The following is a 19,725-nucleotide window of genomic DNA, read 5'->3' as shown; positions in this document are numbered from 1 at the left end:
GCTCTGGCAGCTGAGGTTCAGGTGGGATCTCCATATCCAGCTCCTTGCACATGAGCTGGATCCAAGAGAAGACTCTGTCCGCATCCTTCACCCGATTCTGCGCCTGCAACCTCCTCCTCACCCGCTGCTCCCGGGCTATCGCGTCCTTGACCTGCTTCATGTACTCCTCCTCTGTCAGAATCCCAGTCTCCACGTTGGTCTGCAAGATCTGAATCGCCGTCTCGAGCTCTCCCTTGCGGAAGTTGAGCATTTCCAGATCGCCCTCCTTCCTCTGCAGCTTCTCGCATGTCACCTTCAGCTCCCACTCCATCACCTCCAGGCACTTCAACCGTTCCACAGCATCAAGATCCTCCTCCTCCTCCTCCTCCTCCTCCTTCTCATTCTCAGCCTCCTCCTCCTGGTGCTGCTGGGCAGGTGCAGGGGCAGCAGGCTGGGAGCGGATGCTGAGGCGTTTGGAGATGTGAGAGAGCATCTCGTTGGTGTTGCGAAAGTCTCGTCCTCCGCTCATCTTCTTGCAGTCCTTGAGCAGCTGCTGAGCCTTCAGCAGCCTCGCCTGACACTCATCAAGCTGCTCCTTGCTCATTCCTGGCCGGGCTGTGCTTGAGAGGAAGAGCTTCTTGGCTTGCGTGTAGAGACTGGAGGAGGGAGGGAGAGTTGTGGAGAAGAGTGAGGGTGGGAGGGAAGGAGCGGAGGAGGAAGATCAGGATGTAGATGATGAGGAGGAAGGGTTGAAGGAGGCAGCGACAAACATGGCAGTCAGCGACAGCAAACAAACGATCAAACTCTCTTCACCTGTCCAACTTAGCAGAGTCCCGGCCGGCGCCTCCTGCGGGAGGGACTTCAGGATGGAGAAGAGGAGGAGGAAAGAGACTTTCACCTTTATTCGCATTGCTTGCTGCTACAGCTTTTGGCGTTCCTGGCTGTGCGTTCAAGGGAGCTCTCTCTATGGCAGCGATGAGCTTGTCATGAAGAGACTTGATGGCGCTGGAGCGAGGAGGGGCAGAGCTGTCCTCGAAGATGAACAGACGGTCTTTCTCCGCTCGGAGCCTTTCCTTGTTGTCCCAGGGCTTGTGGACGTTGCACTCGATGTCAAGGGAGCAAGGAACTTTCTTCTTCCCCTTTTCAGGATCGAAGAGGTCGAAGGAGGACTCTTTGAAGGACGACGCTGTCATCAACCTTGAAAGCTCCACCTCTGTCTTTCCCAAGACCGTCTTCTTCGTCCGCAAGAAACTTTTCTCCACCACCACAAGCTCGATGTTGACCTTCAAGAACTTGTGGCTTGCATACCTCTGGAGAGAGTTGGTGACTTTGGCATGAAACAACCCGACCAATCCGCCCTGCTTCTCGAATTCCTCCACCTCCAACGCCTTGGAGTTATACACCTGCGGCTGATCCTTCGGCCATAGAAATGCAACTTTCAGCTCAATCAGAGATCCTTTCGGTAGCTCGTTCACTTTCAATATCCTGATCTGCAGCTTGTCGACCTGGACATTTGTATTCTGATCCTTTGACTGATGGACCCTCTGCGCGATCCTGTGGGGAGGAACTGGTAGGTTGTCTTCCTTGCGCTGCGTTCAGATCAGTCCAGACCAAGTGAGCATGTCAAAACCTTTCGTAGCCATTCGAGTACACTCGTGTAATACTTGTTCTCCTGGTGAAATCCAAGGGCCTCCATCTTGTCTCCGTTAGCGTAAGAAAGTTTGACACGCGTGGACAGTTTCTGACAGGATTCGAGACGTCAGAAACATATCGACCAGTCACACAACACTCACATTGCACAAGGAGGATATCTCTTCATCCACTACTTGATGAACCTTCAACTCTTGCTCACTGTCAATGTCATCATCCTTCAACACCCACGGCTATGTTCATCATCATCACCTCAACTCTGCCTTGGATGGGATAGGAGGAGGAGGCTGAATCTCTGCATCTTGTTCGCACGGCCGGTCCCACTGGCTGATCTTCAACTTCTTGTTGTAGAAGTATTGCTTGCCTGCAGCAGCATCCTTTACCAACCCTCTCCATCCCCCAGCGCCAGACTGACCTGACTTGGGGTCCACTGCCACCTGCCAACCAGGCGGCAATGGCTTCGGGATTTCTTCTGGCGCAGCTTCAGGGGCCTAGAGAGACATGTGAGCATGCGAGAGGTTGTCGTCATCAAGAGGAGACTGACATTCGCTGCTGTCTGTTTCACAGGCTTCTCTTTCTCTGCTGGGATCTCAACCTTCTTCTCCTCCTTCACCGATGCTTGCTTCTCCTTGCCTCGGAATTTCCACATCCTTCTCCTCCTCCTGCAGTTAAAAAAAATTAGAATCTTCGAATCATTCCAACAACGAAGGCAACACAAGTTTGCTCCATGCAACTTTTTGGCAAACCACTTGTTTGCATATGCCTTTTCTCTCACTACCCTCCCTCCCTTCTTGTGTCCTTCTCTCCCTACCTCCGTCCTTCTTCTATCCCTCGCTCGCTCCCTCGCTTCCTCGCTCTATCCCTCGCTCGCTCCCTCGGCAAGTAGTGAGGCTACACCATATCTCGCAGCCCTAAAGCCGATTCAGGCCACTAGGCCCGGTCGCGGGACCGGCCCGGGTGGCCCGCCGTGCCACCGTGGGCCCCGGGCCGGCGCGGCGCGGCGCCGGCGCGGCGCGTCCCGGCATGCATACTATGATACAAACTCAGGCTGTTTGGTTCTCGCTGTCTTTTCTCTTCTCGCCGTTTGGCCTGTGCGACAGTGTCAGGGTCAAGCCTCCTCGACTCTCCTGATTGTCCTCGTACTGATTTTTAACTTAACTTTGAGTAAATAAAGGATTATCTAGAAAAACGGTGACAAGTTTGAGCCGCAAAGGAGTTGTCACGTATTGAACCGTTTACTGAATGACTGACTCGGTGCTGGCGCGGCCGTTCAAAGTCAGGAATCATTCCGAGTAGCGGCCGCCCCGCTGAGTGACCCGGTTTCAAGTTTGCTAGGGCTCCTCAGTAGCTCCCGGCAGCTTAGACAGAGCCGATCCACTGCCTGGTACAACAGCACGAGGCCTTCGCATCAAGAGCAAAGCGCAAACCACAGCCACTAGGAAGCACAATGCTGAGAAGAGAGTGATTGCGATCTGCAGCCGCAGCACAACTGTCACTGGGTTGTACGGTCTGCGGTGGAGTACCGTACCTGGGTTTGCAGCTGGATGTTGTACTTCACCATACTGTAGCTGTTCTCGTAACCTGCTCCATTGGGATATGGCCTCCACTATCATCGTTCACGTCAGCCCTTCTGATGCCATGATTCCAAGTTAAACACCTTGCCGTTTACACATATTCGCTGAAAAACTCCCCGGCCTTCTGCACTGTAAGATCTGCAAGCTTGTTCTCCATGAAGACACCTGCCGCAGACCCTCAGCTCGCTATCAGCTGTCAGTCTCCTCTAGCACTCACTCCATGCACTTGCCCTGCTGACAGTAGCCCTGCCACTCGATCACATGCGTCAAGAAGTCGAAGCTGTCAAGGTTTCATGCGTCAGCGCACTCTCTCGGAAATACTGTCAGTACCCTCCGCCTGACAACCACATGCCATCCGCTGTGCAGGTTTGAACGGACTGGAAGTACTTACTCTCCAATTGCTATTCATCCATACCCGTCACCTCTGTATTCGCGCACTGTCAGCTGGCAAGTACCGGGATGCAGACAGACGCTGTCTTGTAGAAGGCTCCGATGGGCAAGGACGCCTCGGCGCACGTGGCAGTGCTGAGCTCGGACCCCGAGGGGCGTCAGAAGGAAATCAAGACGGGGAGCGAGTTTCACCCATCGTTCTTGCACGGGAGCTCCTGACTCTGCTGGAAGGCAGCTGAGTCGAATCTGCCGCAGAAGCGTTTTGAGTTGGTCTCATGTATCATGTACTCGCGGTATGGATAAAAATCTCTTTCAAAGTAGCTGGTGTAGACCTGATCTCTGACGAGATGCAGGGGTAAGTCTTTCAACACTCAGATCCAGCAGGAGCCCTCACTTGTATGTGTAGGATATTACATCCTGACGAATGAGATCGGAGGTGCTGCAAAGCTCTTGGTCAGCCGGAAGCTCTCGTTTCTTGCAGATGCTCTTGACTTTGAGATCCTTGTAGACATCGTAATACATCCTCACTCGTGCTTGAGACTCTTCATCATACTTCGCGCCGGGGTTGCTGAAAGCATACGCAAGCTTGGAGAGGGTGAAGTCATTCGCGCAGTACTCGTCCAAGTCACAGTCACAGTCACTCTCGCACTGAACACACACGCCGATGTACTCGAAGGCTGCTGGAGTTGAAGATGAAGGAGTCAGGCTCTCATCGTTCAGAGGTACTTGCAGATGGGGAAGTTTTTGTCCTTGCAGTTGGCTTGCGTCCTACACTGGTCCTTGCAGTTGGCTTGCGTCCTACACTGGGTGTAGGGAATGGCATCCGCACCTTCAGCTTCTTGTAGCAGCAGCAGCAGCAGCAGCCCAAGGAGGAGGGTGAGGAGAGCGGGGGAAGCGAGAGGGCGCGCGGAGTCGGAGCCCGTCATGAGCAGCTTGTAGCTGGCAGTGCAGTGACTGCTGGGAGATGAAATGGGGGGTGGTCAAAGGTACCACTTAGTCAAGGTGTCGTACTGATTTTTAAGTTAACTTTGAGTAAAGGAACTGGGTCCGTATTGTCCGATTTTTGACTTATTTTTGAGCAAAGAAGTCAAAAGCGTACCGCAACTTCAACCACCGGACCCTACCCCTTCATCTACCATATCTTCCCCTGGGCATCCGACGGGTACAGGGCAGCTAAGAACGGCTCAGCCTGATTCCTGATTGTCCTCGTACTGATTTTTAACTTAACTTTGAGTAAACTACGACTCGGAGTGCTAGCCGTCGCTCAGTGTCACGGTCAGTCCGTCACGCCGCCGCGGCTACGGTCGGTGTGGCCGCGCTCCGATACTATCATAGCCTTGTCACAAGCCTGTTCTTTACTCATAGCCTTGTAGCAGTGGGCCGTAGTACCCGGCAACGCCGGAGGACAATCGCCGGTGGCAGGAGACTGAGGTGAGGAGGCTTCAGTGAACCTGGTGAATCTGACATTTACTCAAACTTCCTGACAGTGTCATACAGGCCATACGGCGAGAAGAGACTCGTACTCGGAAAACTCGGACAGAGAGAACCAACCATAAGCATCATTCGTGATCCGGCAACTTGACTCAGTGATCCGGGACTTGAGTATCAGTAAGGCGCTATTAGTTTCATTGCATTTCATTCTTATCAATTAGGACCTCATCATCTCAATCTCCGCTTCTGAATTATTCGCAAACAGCGGATGACAAGCTTTCACCTCCCCCACCCAGCGCTTGATCAATCCCGCCAGGTGCGAAAGCCTGTCCTCGCTCACAACTCGCAACTTCCTCATGAAAACGATCGACTCTTTGGTGATCTCTTTGTCTATGTCACGATCTGGTTGCGGCTTCTGATACGACGGCGGGAGGAATCTGTTCTTTTGCTGCTGGTAGATCTCGGATGAGACTGGTTCGAAGAGTATAGTGTAGCCGATCTGTATGCCATCGCCATTGAAGTTCTTGTGAAAACAGCACTTGAGGTGCTGCACACGCCTGTCGCCATCCTGCACGCTTCCTCGCATTATCTTGATGTAAAATATTGACTGCGAATCGAAGGAGCACATGATTGAAGACGTCCAGGCAACTAAGAGTTCATACTCGCTCATCGACTTGACCAGGTCATGACAAAAGAAGCGAGACAAGATCTCTGTATGATGACAGCCCAACAGGTTTGACATCTCATCCCCGATCCTTATTCTCTTGCATATCAATCTTGAGTCAAACTCAACTGACAACCATCGCCCATGCCCCCATCGTTCGTTGCATGCGATGCGATCAAAATGTACCTCGCCTTCATCCTCTTCATCCATCTGATTTCCCAACCTCTTTGCATTCTGACAATGTTGAAACTTGCTCAACCGTCCCAGTTCATTCTGATGCTGCAGAATCGACAGATATTCAGGGTTGCGCAAGGAGCTCTTGCTCAAACCCTGTCGAATTAGATCAACCAATTCGTCCACCGCGACTTTGAGGTCCAGGGGAAGGATCTTGAACGCCTTGAAGAGCATTGAGACGTCGAAGCCGAGCTCCCACAGAGGGCGTACAAGCGTGATGTTCACACCGCTGAAGGCACAAGTTTCCTTCAACACGTTGAGCGAAGCTTCTTGCGCACGGACGTCTTGAAAGTAAGCTTCTCGATGATCACAAATGCTTGTGGACAAGCTGACAGTGCGAGCCTCTGTCAGACACTTGTCGCTCGTTCCTGACATGATACACATCACGCAAGGCCGAGCTTCGCTGCACTTGCGCTTCTTCAACTTGCATTCCGCACACGACTTGGCGATGTACTTTGATCTTTTGCTGCGAGGCGCATTATCGCTCCTGGCACCTTCCGCTTTCACTATAGGTAAGGCCACAGCTTCTGACGCTGCGCTGAAATCCGTGACAAGATTTTGTGCCGCATAGCGGTTCACACACGAGAGATTTTCCGCCATCTGCTGACACCACTCGTCGTAATCTAGAGAAAACATCACACATCGAACAATGAGAGTGAAAATGTATCAGCTCATACCAGTCATATGACGTTTTGATCCAACCAGCATTGACATGATGTGTCAAAGGGATATTTTGAAGGGACTGGTGATCAAAGAGTTCTGATTCAGAATGTGAAGTTGCCTGTTACGACCCAGAAGTCAGAAAACATAAGAACAAGATTGAATGGATGCGCCAAGAGCAAGTTCAAGTGGTTTTTCCGTCTGAGAATCTCAGGGAGTGGCTTTCAAAACATCAAGAGACACTACAGGTGGGGGGAAGGGGCGGTGCGTTGGAATTCTGGTTGACAGATGAGTCCCCTCTACAGGTTTGATCAGTCTGAAGCGATGAGGACGAAGGAAACAGAGACAGGAGGAGGCAACTAGATCGACATGGGACGTCCAACTACATGTGCTGCCCTTCTTTCCCCATCGTTGCATATCCTGGTACGAATGCCGCAAGTACCCCACCCTGGCAAAAACCCCACCCAGTAAAACAACAATTATAAAGACTTATAATCGGAGATCCCGACTATGCCCCCTAAGGCATCTTCTAGCACCGGGGGCCTAGGGGAGCATTTATAATTCAGACTAAAAAATTGTAGTCATCGGGTCATACAGATTCCGACTCCGGCTCGGGCCTTTTTTTTTTTACGCTTTCAATTAAAAGCATAGTAGGACTACCAGCGTGATTGTCTTCGTACTGATTTTTAACTTAACTTTGAGTAAAGACCGAGCAGCGGAGTCCGAGGCTTCTTTACTCCCTCACTGGCCACACGGCGAGAAGCGAACACTGCTATCCCCCATTTAGGGGACTATCAGTTGCAGCCCATAAAATTACCTGAAATAAAAAAGATGACCTCTATGCAGTAGTTTTATGTTTATTTATTTGTATATAAATATATATATACGCGTCACGTGACGCGCCAACTTCAGGCCTCCGACTGTCTCAGCCGGCTCAGGCTCAAAGCTCAAGCCCGTGACAACCTTCATGGCTGAAATGAGAGTCAAAGGCTTGGCTTCCGAGTTCGGTTTTAAAGGCCGGCGCCCCCCCCCGGCCCGGCCCTGTGGCCCAAGTTTAGTGGGCAATCATCAATTTCCAATCAACAAATTTTTGGAGTAATCATTTTCCAATCAACGAAAGTTTGCAGTAATCATTTTCCAATCAAGTTCACTGGCCCGGACGCCGGGTCCGGCCGCAGGCCTGGCCCAGCGGGACCGGACTGCCCGCCGGGCCGGGCCCGGGGCCGGGGTCCGGGCTCTACTAGTCACGTGACTCAGGCTACTACGTGACCGTTCGTGCTAAGTGCTCAGCTCGACGATGCCATCGCCGATGAACCGGCCTCATTGCTTGACAAGATTTTAGATCAGCGAGAGGTAGGGAAATTCCTGCGGCGATTCACTGCTTCCTCGGCCCCTGATCCCCTGATCAATTTGGTTGGCGACCATTCCAGCACCTGCGACACATTCTCAGACTGCATGATGATCACAAACAGCGATACATTAACCTCATATTGAAGCCGATCGCGCTGGGAATCCCTTCGGGCGCTTTCCTCGAGGAATACACCAGAGGGGGGCGATTCATTCCTGCTGCCAAGTCAGTGGAAAAGGGCGGAATCCGACCTATTGTGATAGGGGACCTGGAGCGAAGGATTGTGTCTAGCATCTTCTGTCGTTTCTACCGAAAATCTTTGGAGAGCCACTTCACCCTCAGTCACTCTCGGGTCCTGCAATTTTGCGTGGGTCTGGAGGAAGGTTGCCTCAAATTCTGCAAGACCATCGAATGCCTGTTAGGACCCCATTCTTTTGCCAACCCATTCACAGACCAGGGCGAAGGTGAGTCTGATAATTTTGATCCCACGGTAATCATCATGATCGACGCAAGAAATGCCTTCAATGAGATCAGGCTCGCCAACGGCTATTTGACATCCTCCTTGCTCCCGAGCATCGTTGTGAGAACTTTTCCCAAGGAGTCCTTCCGTATGTTCATCAATATTATGGCCAGGAAGGTAAGTTATTTCTGAAACATCAGCGCGAGACTCGGGCTTTTCCGGCCACCACGGGAGTTTCTCAGGGGGACCCCTTGGCGATGGCTCTCTTTGCGCACACCACCTTCCCTTCCCTGGTCAAAGTCGCAGAGACCTTTCCCGACTGTGTCTTCCCGGCCTATGCGGATAACATGGCTGTTATTGGAAAGCTCTCAGTTGCCGCACAGGCCACTGCATCGCTGGTTGATACTTTAAAACAAGAGCTAGGATTGGAGATTCAACCCAGGGATTCGCAGATATTCTCCTCGTCCTGGTGTGAACTTCAATCTAGTCAGCAACAAGCCATCCAAGAGCATATTTGCAGTAGGTACCCGGGCTTGCAGCAGTTTGCCTTCCGCGGCCAGGGGATCATCCTGGGAGGTATCCCGATAGGATCTCAGTCCTTCCAGCAAGAGTTTATCACTGCCAAGGTGAATGCCCTCAATGCTGAATTGACCCAGTTGGAACAATTTCCCATTGCGTTGGGTCTCAAGCATCTCTTGAAAACGACCCACGTTCCCACCCTCCAATATTTCTTGCGTGGAATCTCCCCGGCCTTGACCGCTGCCCAGTGCAAGTGCTTTGACGTCGCGAATCTCCGTCTCCTGGCGAAGGTGTTTCAGTGGCCACAGAACCAGGCACAGGAGGGTTCATCTGTCCTGCAACCTGCCCCTGGCACCCCTCCATCTGACCTTCAGTTCGCCTACTTCAAACGTCAGTTGCCTTATAGTGCTGGAGGAGATGGGTTCACCCCGCAGGAGGGCGTGGCCTACACCGCATTCTGGTCGGCGACTGCCAAGTTTCTCAAATGGGCGGGTGAAATTGCCATCTTCCAGCATTGGACTTTCCCTACACCGCCACTCTTCCACCGGATCAATTCTGACACTGAGCTTCGAATCCGCCAACCGCAGCAAGCGGACGCTGGGGATGTTGTCCCCATGCTTGCTGCCTTCTTGGACACTCACAGGCACTTGATGGAGCAGGGCATCTCGGCGTACACCTCCTTGGCGGAGCTTCCTCAGGCGTGCGACAATGGCTGGATCCCCTCGCCTGAATTATTTGGGACGTCGGGCAGTGCGCTTTTCATCCCCGCCCAGCGGGAGCTCACGGCTCAGTTCCTCTCGGAGTTTCCTCGGTTCCGCAGTATTCGGGCTCACCTTTCAGAGCGCCAGAGATCTTTGTTGGCACACCACTCCAGCTTCTCTACTCCCCTTCGAGTACCAGGCCACCCGGTTGATGAACTTCTGTCTCAGTTTACCCCTCAGCGCACGATTTGGCACTCGACTATGGAAAGTACAAACCTTGGGATCTTTGAGCAGCAGCCCATCAGCTTGGTGGCTGCCGCTGACAAGTTTCTTCATGGATTGCCGGTTGACCTCCCGCCGCACTGCGATCGATGCCATCATCTTCTCCGTCATCCTGGGGGGACCACACACATGGCAACCTGCAGGCACCGCAGCCAGTTATGGACTGATGCGCATGAGAAGTGCAATGCCGTCCTCAGTACCCTCATCAAAGATTCCGGAGTGAGATGCCGCGTCCACGTGCAAGGCGTACCCGGCACCAGGCAAAACGTTTCCCAGCATGGCCCTGAAGATCATCATGTAGGGGACTTTGAACTTCCACAACTGATGGCTACTGGCGGCGGATGGCATGGGTTAATCCTGGAGTTCAGCATGTCACATGTTTTTGACAATGATGGAATACCGGACCTCGCTCGGAGCAAACTGCAAGCGGCAGCACAGCGGAAGATCCGAGGGCATCGTAATGCATATGCTCAGCACGTCCCGCCAAAGGCCTTTCTTCCCATCATCGCCAGCACTGATGGCCTCTTGCAGGACGATGCGTTGCGCTTTCTGTGGTGGCTGGCGGATCGCTCGGCGAACAAGGAAACGGCAGCGCTGGATGGTCTCTCGGCCTCGCAAGATGTTTCAGGTGATCCGACTTGCAAACGCATTCGGTCCAGGATCTTCCGTCAGCTCAAGGCCTCCCTGTCCTACGCTGCCATCATCGCGGGTGCATCCCGGTATGCGTCTCATTCCTTCGGCGGCGGCCACCGCGACATCGCTGGCATGGCCGCGCGGGGGACTTGTCCTGCGCGCCGTTAAGTGAAGGTATCAGTTAAGTTTGGGGGACAGCAGTCGGCAGGTTTAGGTTTGGTTCTCGCTGTCTTTTCTCTTCTCGCCGTTTGGCCTGTGCGACAGTGTCAGGGTCAAGCCTCCTCGACTCTCCTGATTGTCCTCGTACTGATTTTTAACTTAACTTTGAGTAAAGTTCGTGACCGTACGGTGACTCAGCCGCACTGGCGCGGCCGCGCCACGGTGAACCAACTGACTTGAACTGGCAACTCAGTTGAACGCGGCGGCGTGCCGCTGTTTGAACGACTGAGTCGGAACCCCGGGTCCGCCCGCCGGGCCGGGGGCCGGCTGCGCCATCATGCATCGGATCATCGGATCCTGCTCAGACGGTGGCTGCCCGGGCTACGGTATTTTTAACCTCGACTCTCCTGGCAGTGTCCTCGTTCTGATCAAGTTTAACTTAACTTAGAGTAAAGATTTTTAACTTAACTTAGCCTAGAGTAAAGGCCGTGTCAAAAAGGAATGTGACAAGCTCCCAGGCTCAAAACCAGCCTCCGACTCGGAATGAGCGGCTGATTTTTGTGCCAGCCTCCGAAAGTACCCACCCTCTCTAGATGAAATTTGGTTGTGTTGACCCGTTGTGACAGAGGGGAATATGCTTTAAAATCTATTGAATGGTATCTCCCCGTGAGATTGTAATAATATTCCCCTGGTCCGATCTCCCGGACCCCGGACCCTATGGCTGTTGTAGCCTGTGGCGGTCTCGCCTTGGACCCCACCCCCTTATGCTCATTCCTTAGTACAAGGCCACGAGTGGGGGGTTGCTGAAGTTCCCTTCACCACCCACCCCCTGTCACCCCGATACATTGACAACACCCGGCAACTCGGAACTGTCAAGCTTGGACAATGCCGCGTGGTATGGCGATCGTACCTGAGCCGAATATGGGGGCAGCGGATCTGACGATGTCCGACGAGGACGGAAACAACATGAACCCTGCTTTTGAAGTTGACAAGGAGACAGCTCTTGCTTCCCGCACAGAGGAACTGCTCCTGTCGTCGCTGCCTCTAGAGCTTTCGCAGGCCCTGAAGCGATTTGACAGCAACAACGATGGCAAGCTGAGTGGTCAAGAGATCCAGGAGATTTCTCTCGTCCTTCAGAACCTAGAAGCAGGAAGAATTCCGCTATCAGTGTTGCCTGTGGAGATACAAAGAGTCATCTCCACCTCATCTGCAACCATTGAGAAAAGAGGAGCTTCGGGTGAGGCATATGAAATCAAAGACGGAGATCGAGTAGTGAATGCGCAAGAGGTTGCGGATGCTTTCGAGGCTTACAGCAGATTCTTGACAATGAAAACAAGAGGGCAGATCCCCTTCGATGCCTTCCCTGCTAGTGCGCAGCAGCAGCTCCAAATGATCGACATCAATGGGGACGGAGCCCTTGACTCCAACGAGATCCTCGCTGGTGTAGCCGCGCTGAAGAGCGAGAGAGCAAAGTCAAGGCTGTATTCCAACTTCCTCATCATCCTTAGCATCCTCTCTCTTCTCACTCTGGGGGCAGTGTTTGGTCTGACGTATGCGGTGGTGGAAATCACCAAGGAAAGTGAAGTGCATCCAGGGGGAGTTATGACGGTGAAGGGAACAAACGAGCCTGTCCGCGTTGCCTCGACGGAATTCGAGGTCAAAGATGGCATTTTGACATCAAGGACGTCAATTAACACATCCTGTACGAATAATGGCACGTGTACGGCTAACCCCATCCAGACAGCTCAATCTACAATCCCGGCGAAGCTGACTTCGCTGCTCGGCGATGACCAGCTCATCGAGCTGAAGGCTATGAAGATAGTACAAGGAAATTCATTTATACACTTTCAAATCTTTGCTGTGGCACGGTACGAGGAGGTCTGGAGCAGGCACGGCAGTGTGGTGGTAATCTTTACGCATTTAGGCGAAATAACTCTCGATGGCGAAGCAATTTTCTTCCATGAATCGGTGGAAGGAGCGTTTACAAGAGCCGGGTTCAAGGTAGACTCTCATGGTCGGAGGCTTCTCGGAGTGGTGGAGATCCTTGGAATGTTCAATGTTATCAAGATTGCAATCAGACAAAACAATACAGATGGTGCCATGCCGGATCAGCTTCCGGCGTTCCCTCCCATGCAGTACACGGCACATGTTGTTGAAGTAGAGTTCTGCGAGAACGAGGACGGGACATCGACCTACTCGTGTGAAGGTGGTTCGGGGACGACAGTGAACTGGGTGACGAATGAAGATACCAACAGAAGGGGGTTGAGGCTAGAAGAAGATCAGTACAGTCTGATGTTCAATGGCAGGCACTGGGCTAAGACGATTCAGTCGAAGGCGCAATGGCCAGAGCAGCAGCTGATCAAGATTCAAAATGAGACACACAAGCTGACTTACCAGGTCTACAAGGGAAATTCATACTTTTGTGAGATCACGGAAGATCGGTCTCTAGCAGCAACAGTCAACAACAGGAGGGCGCTCGTCAACCCTGCGACGGCATCCGACTTTGAAGTAACCTTCAGAGGGTTCCAGACAGTGAACGGAGTCTACTGCAAGCACTTCGAGATCCAGGCAAGCAAGGACGGAGATAGCGAGGTGTTCCATGTGTACGAAGACTACCAGAGGAAACGGCTGTACCAGTTCGTCCGTGGGAACCTTCGTTGGAGGTTTGAGATCCTGCAACCAATCGAATCAGAAGCATCCAACCCGTTTCCGCTGGAGCAGCTGGACATGCAGGTCATTCAGCAAGCGTGCAATCCGAAGGATGTCATCCCGCCGATGAGACTGGTGGAAGGGTCAGTGACCGATATCATGCTCCCTGATCCTTCTTGGGGACAAGGAATGAACTCGAACTCAACGGCAGACGGAGACTCCTTCTTCTCCGTCGGTTCGAATGTTTCCCGCAGGCTGCTCTATGACAGGGACGAGGACGAGAGAGAAATTTCTTGGAACTTCGTCAAGGAGGATCATCGGCGATCTATGGCCGGAGATCCGGCACTTGATCCAAAGAGCGGGAACGTCTCTTTGAGGTCCTTCTGCTCCTCCATGGGATACTCGCCGCAGGTCTACGGTACCTTCAGCAGCATTAGCGCTGCCAAGCAATCCGCGAGCCAGAGCATCGGATCAGGATCGATCGGTCTCGGGTTTGTCTTCGAGTTATGCAGGGACAACGTTGCCATGTACATCAAGCCGGAGATCGGCTTCGGCTGCCCCAGCTTCGGAGGGGAGATAGATCTCGAGATCAAAGGACTGAGCTCTAATCGGCCCAGCATACGTGCAGCAGGAAGCATCTTCGTCAGCATCAACCCTTGCCGCTGTCCTCCACTGAGGCTTCCTCTCCCCCTCGCTGCCTTCTGTCCTGTCTTGAGCGCCGGCATGTCCATCAACTCAGCGGTCACGCTACAGGAGTACCTCACGTGCTCTGTCGGACGGATCGGGCCCAACCCGCTGATATCCGGCGTGGCAGGGCTGTCAGTCGGACCCTACTGGGCGTCGGTTTACTTCCTCTTGAAGGGATACGCTTACCTAGGGTTCAGATGCGGCTCCCGTCAGCGATCAGGACAGAAGATGAAGATGGGGCATCGGTACGAGTTTCAGGCAAGCGTGAACCTCTTGTGGGCGTCTAAAACTTGGAACGTGGCGATCTATCCCACAGAGCAGGGCTATTGCTCCAACCAGAGGAATCCCATCTCGATGAGGTCCGAGTACATCTTCAAGGAGTACGGCAAGAACGCATTCGCGATGTTTGACTCCGATTACTTCACCTGCCGCTAACGCGTTGCACAATAAAGTGGTTACAATCCGTTAGTAGCTCCTTCAGACTTGTAACAGAACAACTCCGATCCCTGCCACCCAACAAGCATCAAAGGATCGCGCCGGCTTCCATCGCTTGTCTGATGCAGGTCTGGAGGTTGAAACTCATTGAGAGCCACACCTCCACACGCCATGGCAGAGACGAGAAAGCTGACGCTTCTCAAGGCTTGTTGGGAATGATCCAGCGGCAGCTCAGTGACCGTCATGCGTTGGCAGAGCATGAAGCCGCGCTATGCAGAGAGAAACATGCGGGCTGATCCTTCAAGACACTGAAAGATATCAGGAACGACTTCCACAGGTGGTTGAGTGCATCAATGGCTGGAAGACGCTGCCTTTGTATGTGATGCTTTCTTGCTTATCACGGTGACACGGGAACGTGCAACGTGGAGATAGAAGTGCAGCTGGGTCTGATAGTCGCCTCGCATACTGTGGCGGGATGAGATCGTTCCCTCCGGGTGCCGGGGCAATCGAATTGCTGCCCAAGTTCGTATATCAGAAGAGATTTGACAATTTCAGGAAACTGCAGGATATGCGAAGCCTTGCTGAGGCCAACAGGTGGTTTTTCTGTGCCGGAAGTGCTAACGAGTAACCCAACAAGACGGTTGTCGGATCACTGTGGCTATCGAGAAGCCCTTGGAGTAAAACGACAAGCCCGGGCTGCTGGGAAGGAAAGAAGGCACTCTCCAAAGTGTCGCAAGGGCAGGCAGGTCCTACACGTGTCGCAATCACAGTGACGCGAGACTCTGAGGTGAGAAGACCCTCGAGGTGAAGCTCAAGGTGAGAAGGAGAGTTGCCTGTCTCGTCGTGAGCACAAAGTGTGAAAGACTGAGGAATGCGAAGCATGGATTCAATCGATCGATGCTGAAGATGCGACGCACAAGGAGTTGCTGCTTGCAAGATGATGGATTCTAACGTCCGGCGACATCGCTAGAGATCAGACCGGCGACATCGCTAGAGATCTGTGGAATTGTGTTAGCCAGATGATTCCTAGAGGACAGGACGGGCTGATTCGCTCTTCCCTCCCTCTGGCTGCATCAGGTGGAGCTCACGTTTATGATCACGTTTCCTCGCTGATTTATTGCAATCAGAATCTGGAAAACCTCCTGCTTGACCTCAAAGCCTTGACAATGATGGATGCTGAAGGAGAACAAGGGTTTTGTAGTGAGAGGGCGATGCAGGAGGGGAGGGAGGGGACAGCAGCAGCTCTTGTTGTCGCAATCCTCCTCCATGGTCACTTGGTTTTCTCCTTTCCCTGTCTCTCTCCCCTGCTCTCCGTGCACCCTGATTTTCTCCTCTCGTCTCTTTCCCACCTCTGATCCACCTCGTCCGATTGTGCGCAACCGAAGCTGGAAGCAAGACATCTTCATTGTCTTCGACACCCTTTCTTGGTGAGACCTGTTGCTCTGACAAGTGGCTCCTGACGCCTGTGCTGCCAGCAGCGATCGATGGTCAGGGATGAGCTCAAAGAGTGTTTGAACCGCAGGACTTCATCTCCTCCAAGTACTTCAAGTACCTGGCCTCTACAGGTGAAGCTGCTGTTTCCACTGGGATGTTGCATGAGTTGTTTTTGGCCTCAGGCGAGCAGGGAGTCCATGTGAGAATGAAGATGATAGCCGATTGTAATGAAGGTTTCTTCTTCCTCCTGCTCGGACAATCTTGTCTCTCATACCGATGTAGTGCTGGTATCCCGCTGATCAGTTCATCCATGTCACCAGCTCCCCTCTCCGTGTCCTCAGTCGCCCTGACCATCTCAGGTTAGTCATCGAGCACAACTCCTTCCAAGGGCCCGATCGAGTGTGCCTCGAGCGGGGAAGCGACGGCCGGCCTTGCCCTGCTCTGAAACGGTCCTCCTCCCCAACTACATCGTTCTGCCACGAGGCAAGTGTTACTTGCAGTCATCACGAGAGCGACGGGCTCATCTTTGCTCTCAATCTTCCGTTTCATGGCGAGACAGACATCAACAACATGTCGGGACTGAAGACCTCGTGGCGCTCGGATGACGTCATTCGTCAATATCACGTTGGACTTTGAAGTCAGGTATGGCTAGGGCACAGGCATGGACGCGAGAGCGCAAGATAGAGGAAGAGGAAGAGGGAACGAGTCTGTGCTCAGCTTGTGAGGCGATACTCAAGCTCTTGGATTTCCTTCTGATTTTCTTAACGAGGGTCGAGCGAACTCCCTACACGAATATCAGCATCAAGTCGTCCTGCTCCGCGGTACATGTGTCAACCTTCTTCCCTTCCCCCCAGGCTTTGCTGCAGCAGAGCAGATCGGATAGACTTGACGGACTTGACGGATCATAATCAGCTCTGCGAAAGCGTCAGAACTGGTGGGGTCCGGTGCTGAGACGTTGATCTGGGAGGGAGGAAACGTTCCGGCTGCTGGGAGATCTGGGGCACCAGAGCAGCTTGTTGGAACAGACATTTATAACCCTCGATGTTTCACTCGCTCGCAAAGACTCCGCAGATAACTGAGTGGCCGAATAAAGCCTATCGGAGCCTATTGACAGCTGTCAAGACCAAAGAGTTGAGAGTGAGGTTGTCCCTCCTAAAACCCGAGAGGAAGCATAACTTCTTGAGGACTGTCCTTGCCATGATCTTTGACACCGCACTAGGCCTGTGAAAACAACCTCCTCCTCTGAAGTCTCTTCCTCAGATGGACATCCAAGTTCTTGAGTATCTCCTCACGTTCAGAAACCCTGAGGGTGACGAATGGGCGTCGCAAGTCACTTGCGGCTCAGAGCATCTCCATCCTCTGACAAAGCTACTACTGTAGATCGACAAGAAAAGAAGGAAGATTCTCCCAGGAAGCCTTCAAAGCAACGGCAGTCATCACCAGTCGATCGCCACATATCGTCTTCTTCCCGTGACATGTTGGCAATGAAGATGCAGCATGAAACAAGTTCCAGGCAAAGACGATGGCAACCAAGACAGCAGACCGCACGATGCACAAGAGCGGGCCGAGGCGGACATGAAAGGTTGATACGACCAACAAGTTGCGTCCGGTGCTTGACGATGGCAACAGAGCCTTGAGCTTGGCGAAGGCATGAGGGCACGTTTTCCTCCTGGTCTCAATGGAGAATGCGTGGTGTTGGTTAGTCAAACCCGCTGGTGAGACCCATGGTGGTATGTGCTGAGACAAGGCGGTGAGAGGAAGAGCTATCAGGCAAGCCTTGATTCTTCACAGATATATGTATTTTAAAAGGCTCTCCACTGGTCACGTTACCGCTAAGACCAATCACGTTATTTGCGGGCACCACCCTACCCTACCCCTCTCCTTCACTCTCATACATGACTAACGACTCCTCCCCCCCTTCCTTGCTCCTCCTCCCGCCCTCTCATGGCCCTCTCGTCTTCCTCCCCCCCTCCTCCCCTCCTCGTCCTCGTCGCCTGCCTCGACCCCTCTGGTGTCCCTCTCCTCTCCCTTCCCTTCTACTTCTCCTACCCCCTCCCAACCTTCCCCGACCTCCTCTGCTCCGTGCACGCTGCCGTCGCCCAGCGCTGCACGGCCCTCCGGACAGCCTCGCCTGGCTCCTTGACCTACATCGACGAAGACAACGACGAGATCCTCGTCACTTCCGACCACGAGCTCGCCGTTGCTATACGCCACCTCGCCGGCCGGCCCCGCGTCTGCTTGCTCTACAGGCCTCCTGGTGAGGGCCAGCGATAGCCCGAGGATGCGCGGGAGGAGAAGCAAGACGAGGAACATGCCCGGCATGCAACACGAGCATGACGGGCATGCAAGGAGATACGCGTGGAGCTGAGCAGCTGCATGCAGAACGGGTGTGTTAACTCTGAGGGCACGAGGAGGGATCCGACGGAAGAACAAGGCACTTCTAGAGGATGATGGGGGTACTCATAGTCCTATAGTCACGCCATCAGCAGCCTCGCATCGTCTGAGGTGCTAGTTCTTGTTATGATTCAACTTAACTTTGACTAAATTGGTAGTAGTCGATAGTGCTTAGAGCTAAATAGGCACAAGACTTCCGGGTCATCATTGACTTCCATCACTGCCTTCCATTCAACGTCTCTCAGCCACACAAGAGTCGAGGAAGAGGGAGGGAAGGAGGGAGGGAGAGGGAGAGAGACATTGAAGCAGATCTTGCCTAATAGCTCTTCCTTCCTATGCAAACATCACTGTAAACTCACCGCCTTGTCTCAGCACATACCACCATGGGTCTCACCAGCGGGTTTGACTAACCAACACCACGCATTCTCCATTGAGACCAGGAGGAAAACGTGCCCTTATGCCTTCGTCAAGCTCAAGGCTCTGTTGCCATCGTCAAGCACTGGACGCAACTTGTTGGTCGTATCAAGCCTCCACGTCCGCCTCGCTCCTACTATGCAGAATTGGGAGCCTCCGGCCTGTACGAATTGACCTCCCGACAGCGAACCTCACCAATGACAGCTTCGTTGGGTGCAGCCGGGGCAGAGGCACAAGGGCTGTCAGGTAGGAGGGCATGGTGGGCGGTGCAGGCAAGCAGAACATCTGCCGGGTCTCAAGCCTCGCAAGGCCTCGGTCGTGACGGAAGACGTATGGGCTGAGACAAGGATTCTCTTTTAAACAGATGACGATACACGGACCCTACCTAGTCTGTTCCAACATCGACGGGTGTGCTGTCCTTGTGCAGCCGAGGCAGTCTTGATACCTGTATCTCCTTGCATGCCCGTCATGCTCGTGTGAGCCGCTGTGTTGCTGATGCAAGCAGCCGAGACAACTTCATGGCCTGTTACCTGAATTGATGGGGGCAAGCTCGGGCGACCGGCCGGGGCTGCCTGAGCCTAGCACGTATGCCTTGTGCTCGTCTTGCTTCTCCTCCCGCGCATCCTCGGGCTATCGCTGGCCCTCACCAGGAGGCCTGTAGAGCAAGCAGACGCGGGGCCGGCTGGCGAGGTGGCGTATAGCAACGGCGAGCTCGTGGTCGGAAGTGACGAGGATCTCGTCGTTGTCCTCGTCAATGTAGGTCAAGGAGCCAGGCGAGGCTGTCCGGAGGGCCGGGCAGCGCTGGGCGACGGCAGCGTGCACGGAGCAGAGGAGGTCGGGAAGGGTTGGGAGGGGGTAGGAGAAGTAGAAGGGAAGGGAGAGGAGAGGGACACCAGAGGGGTCGAGGCAGGCGACGAGGACGAGGAGGGGAGGAGGGGGGGAGGAAGACGAGAGGGCCATGAGAGGGCGGGAGGAGGAGCAAGAAGAGGGGGGGGCGGGGGGAGACGAGGAGCGAGGGACGACGGAGA

The 19,725-nt window shown here is 53.5% G+C and overlaps 4 protein-coding genes across 4 annotated transcripts; 1 reads left to right on the top strand and 3 right to left on the bottom strand.

Annotated features, from left to right (window-relative positions):
- Positions 1–5,241: 5,241 nt before the first annotated feature.
- GUITHDRAFT_113198 (hypothetical protein) lies at positions 5,242–6,558 on the bottom strand (the record flags this gene model as incomplete). The annotated part of the gene is made up of 1 exon (XM_005827587.1): positions 5,242–6,558. One exon carries the CDS (start codon positions 6,556–6,558, stop codon positions 5,242–5,244), a length of 1,317 nt encoding a protein of 438 aa, XP_005827644.1.
- A 3,732-nt stretch (positions 6,559–10,290) lies between these two features.
- Positions 10,291–10,842, bottom strand: GUITHDRAFT_154046 (hypothetical protein; the record flags this gene model as incomplete). Its single annotated transcript, XM_005827586.1, has 2 exons — positions 10,291–10,507; positions 10,539–10,842. Coding segments are annotated over 2 exons (208 nt in total), but the record flags the coding sequence as incomplete, so codon positions are not given.
- A 1,168-nt stretch (positions 10,843–12,010) lies between these two features.
- Positions 12,011–12,391, top strand: GUITHDRAFT_75312 (hypothetical protein; the record flags this gene model as incomplete). The annotated part of the gene is made up of 1 exon (XM_005827585.1): positions 12,011–12,391. A coding segment is annotated over one exon (381 nt), but the record flags the coding sequence as incomplete, so codon positions are not given.
- Positions 12,392–17,260: 4,869 nt separating this feature from the next.
- Positions 17,261–18,211, bottom strand: GUITHDRAFT_142540 (hypothetical protein; the record flags this gene model as incomplete). Its single annotated transcript, XM_005827584.1, has 2 exons — positions 17,261–17,626; positions 17,960–18,211. 2 exons carry the CDS (start codon positions 18,209–18,211, stop codon positions 17,261–17,263), a joined length of 618 nt encoding a protein of 205 aa, XP_005827641.1.
- Between the last annotated feature and the right edge of the window lie 1,514 nt (positions 18,212–19,725).

The sequence above is a fragment of the Guillardia theta genome, assembly GCF_000315625.1.
Source record: "Guillardia theta CCMP2712 unplaced genomic scaffold GUITHscaffold_65, whole genome shotgun sequence".
Taxonomy (NCBI): domain Eukaryota; class Cryptophyceae; order Pyrenomonadales; family Geminigeraceae; genus Guillardia; species Guillardia theta.
This window is presented reverse-complemented; position numbering and strand designations above follow the sequence as displayed.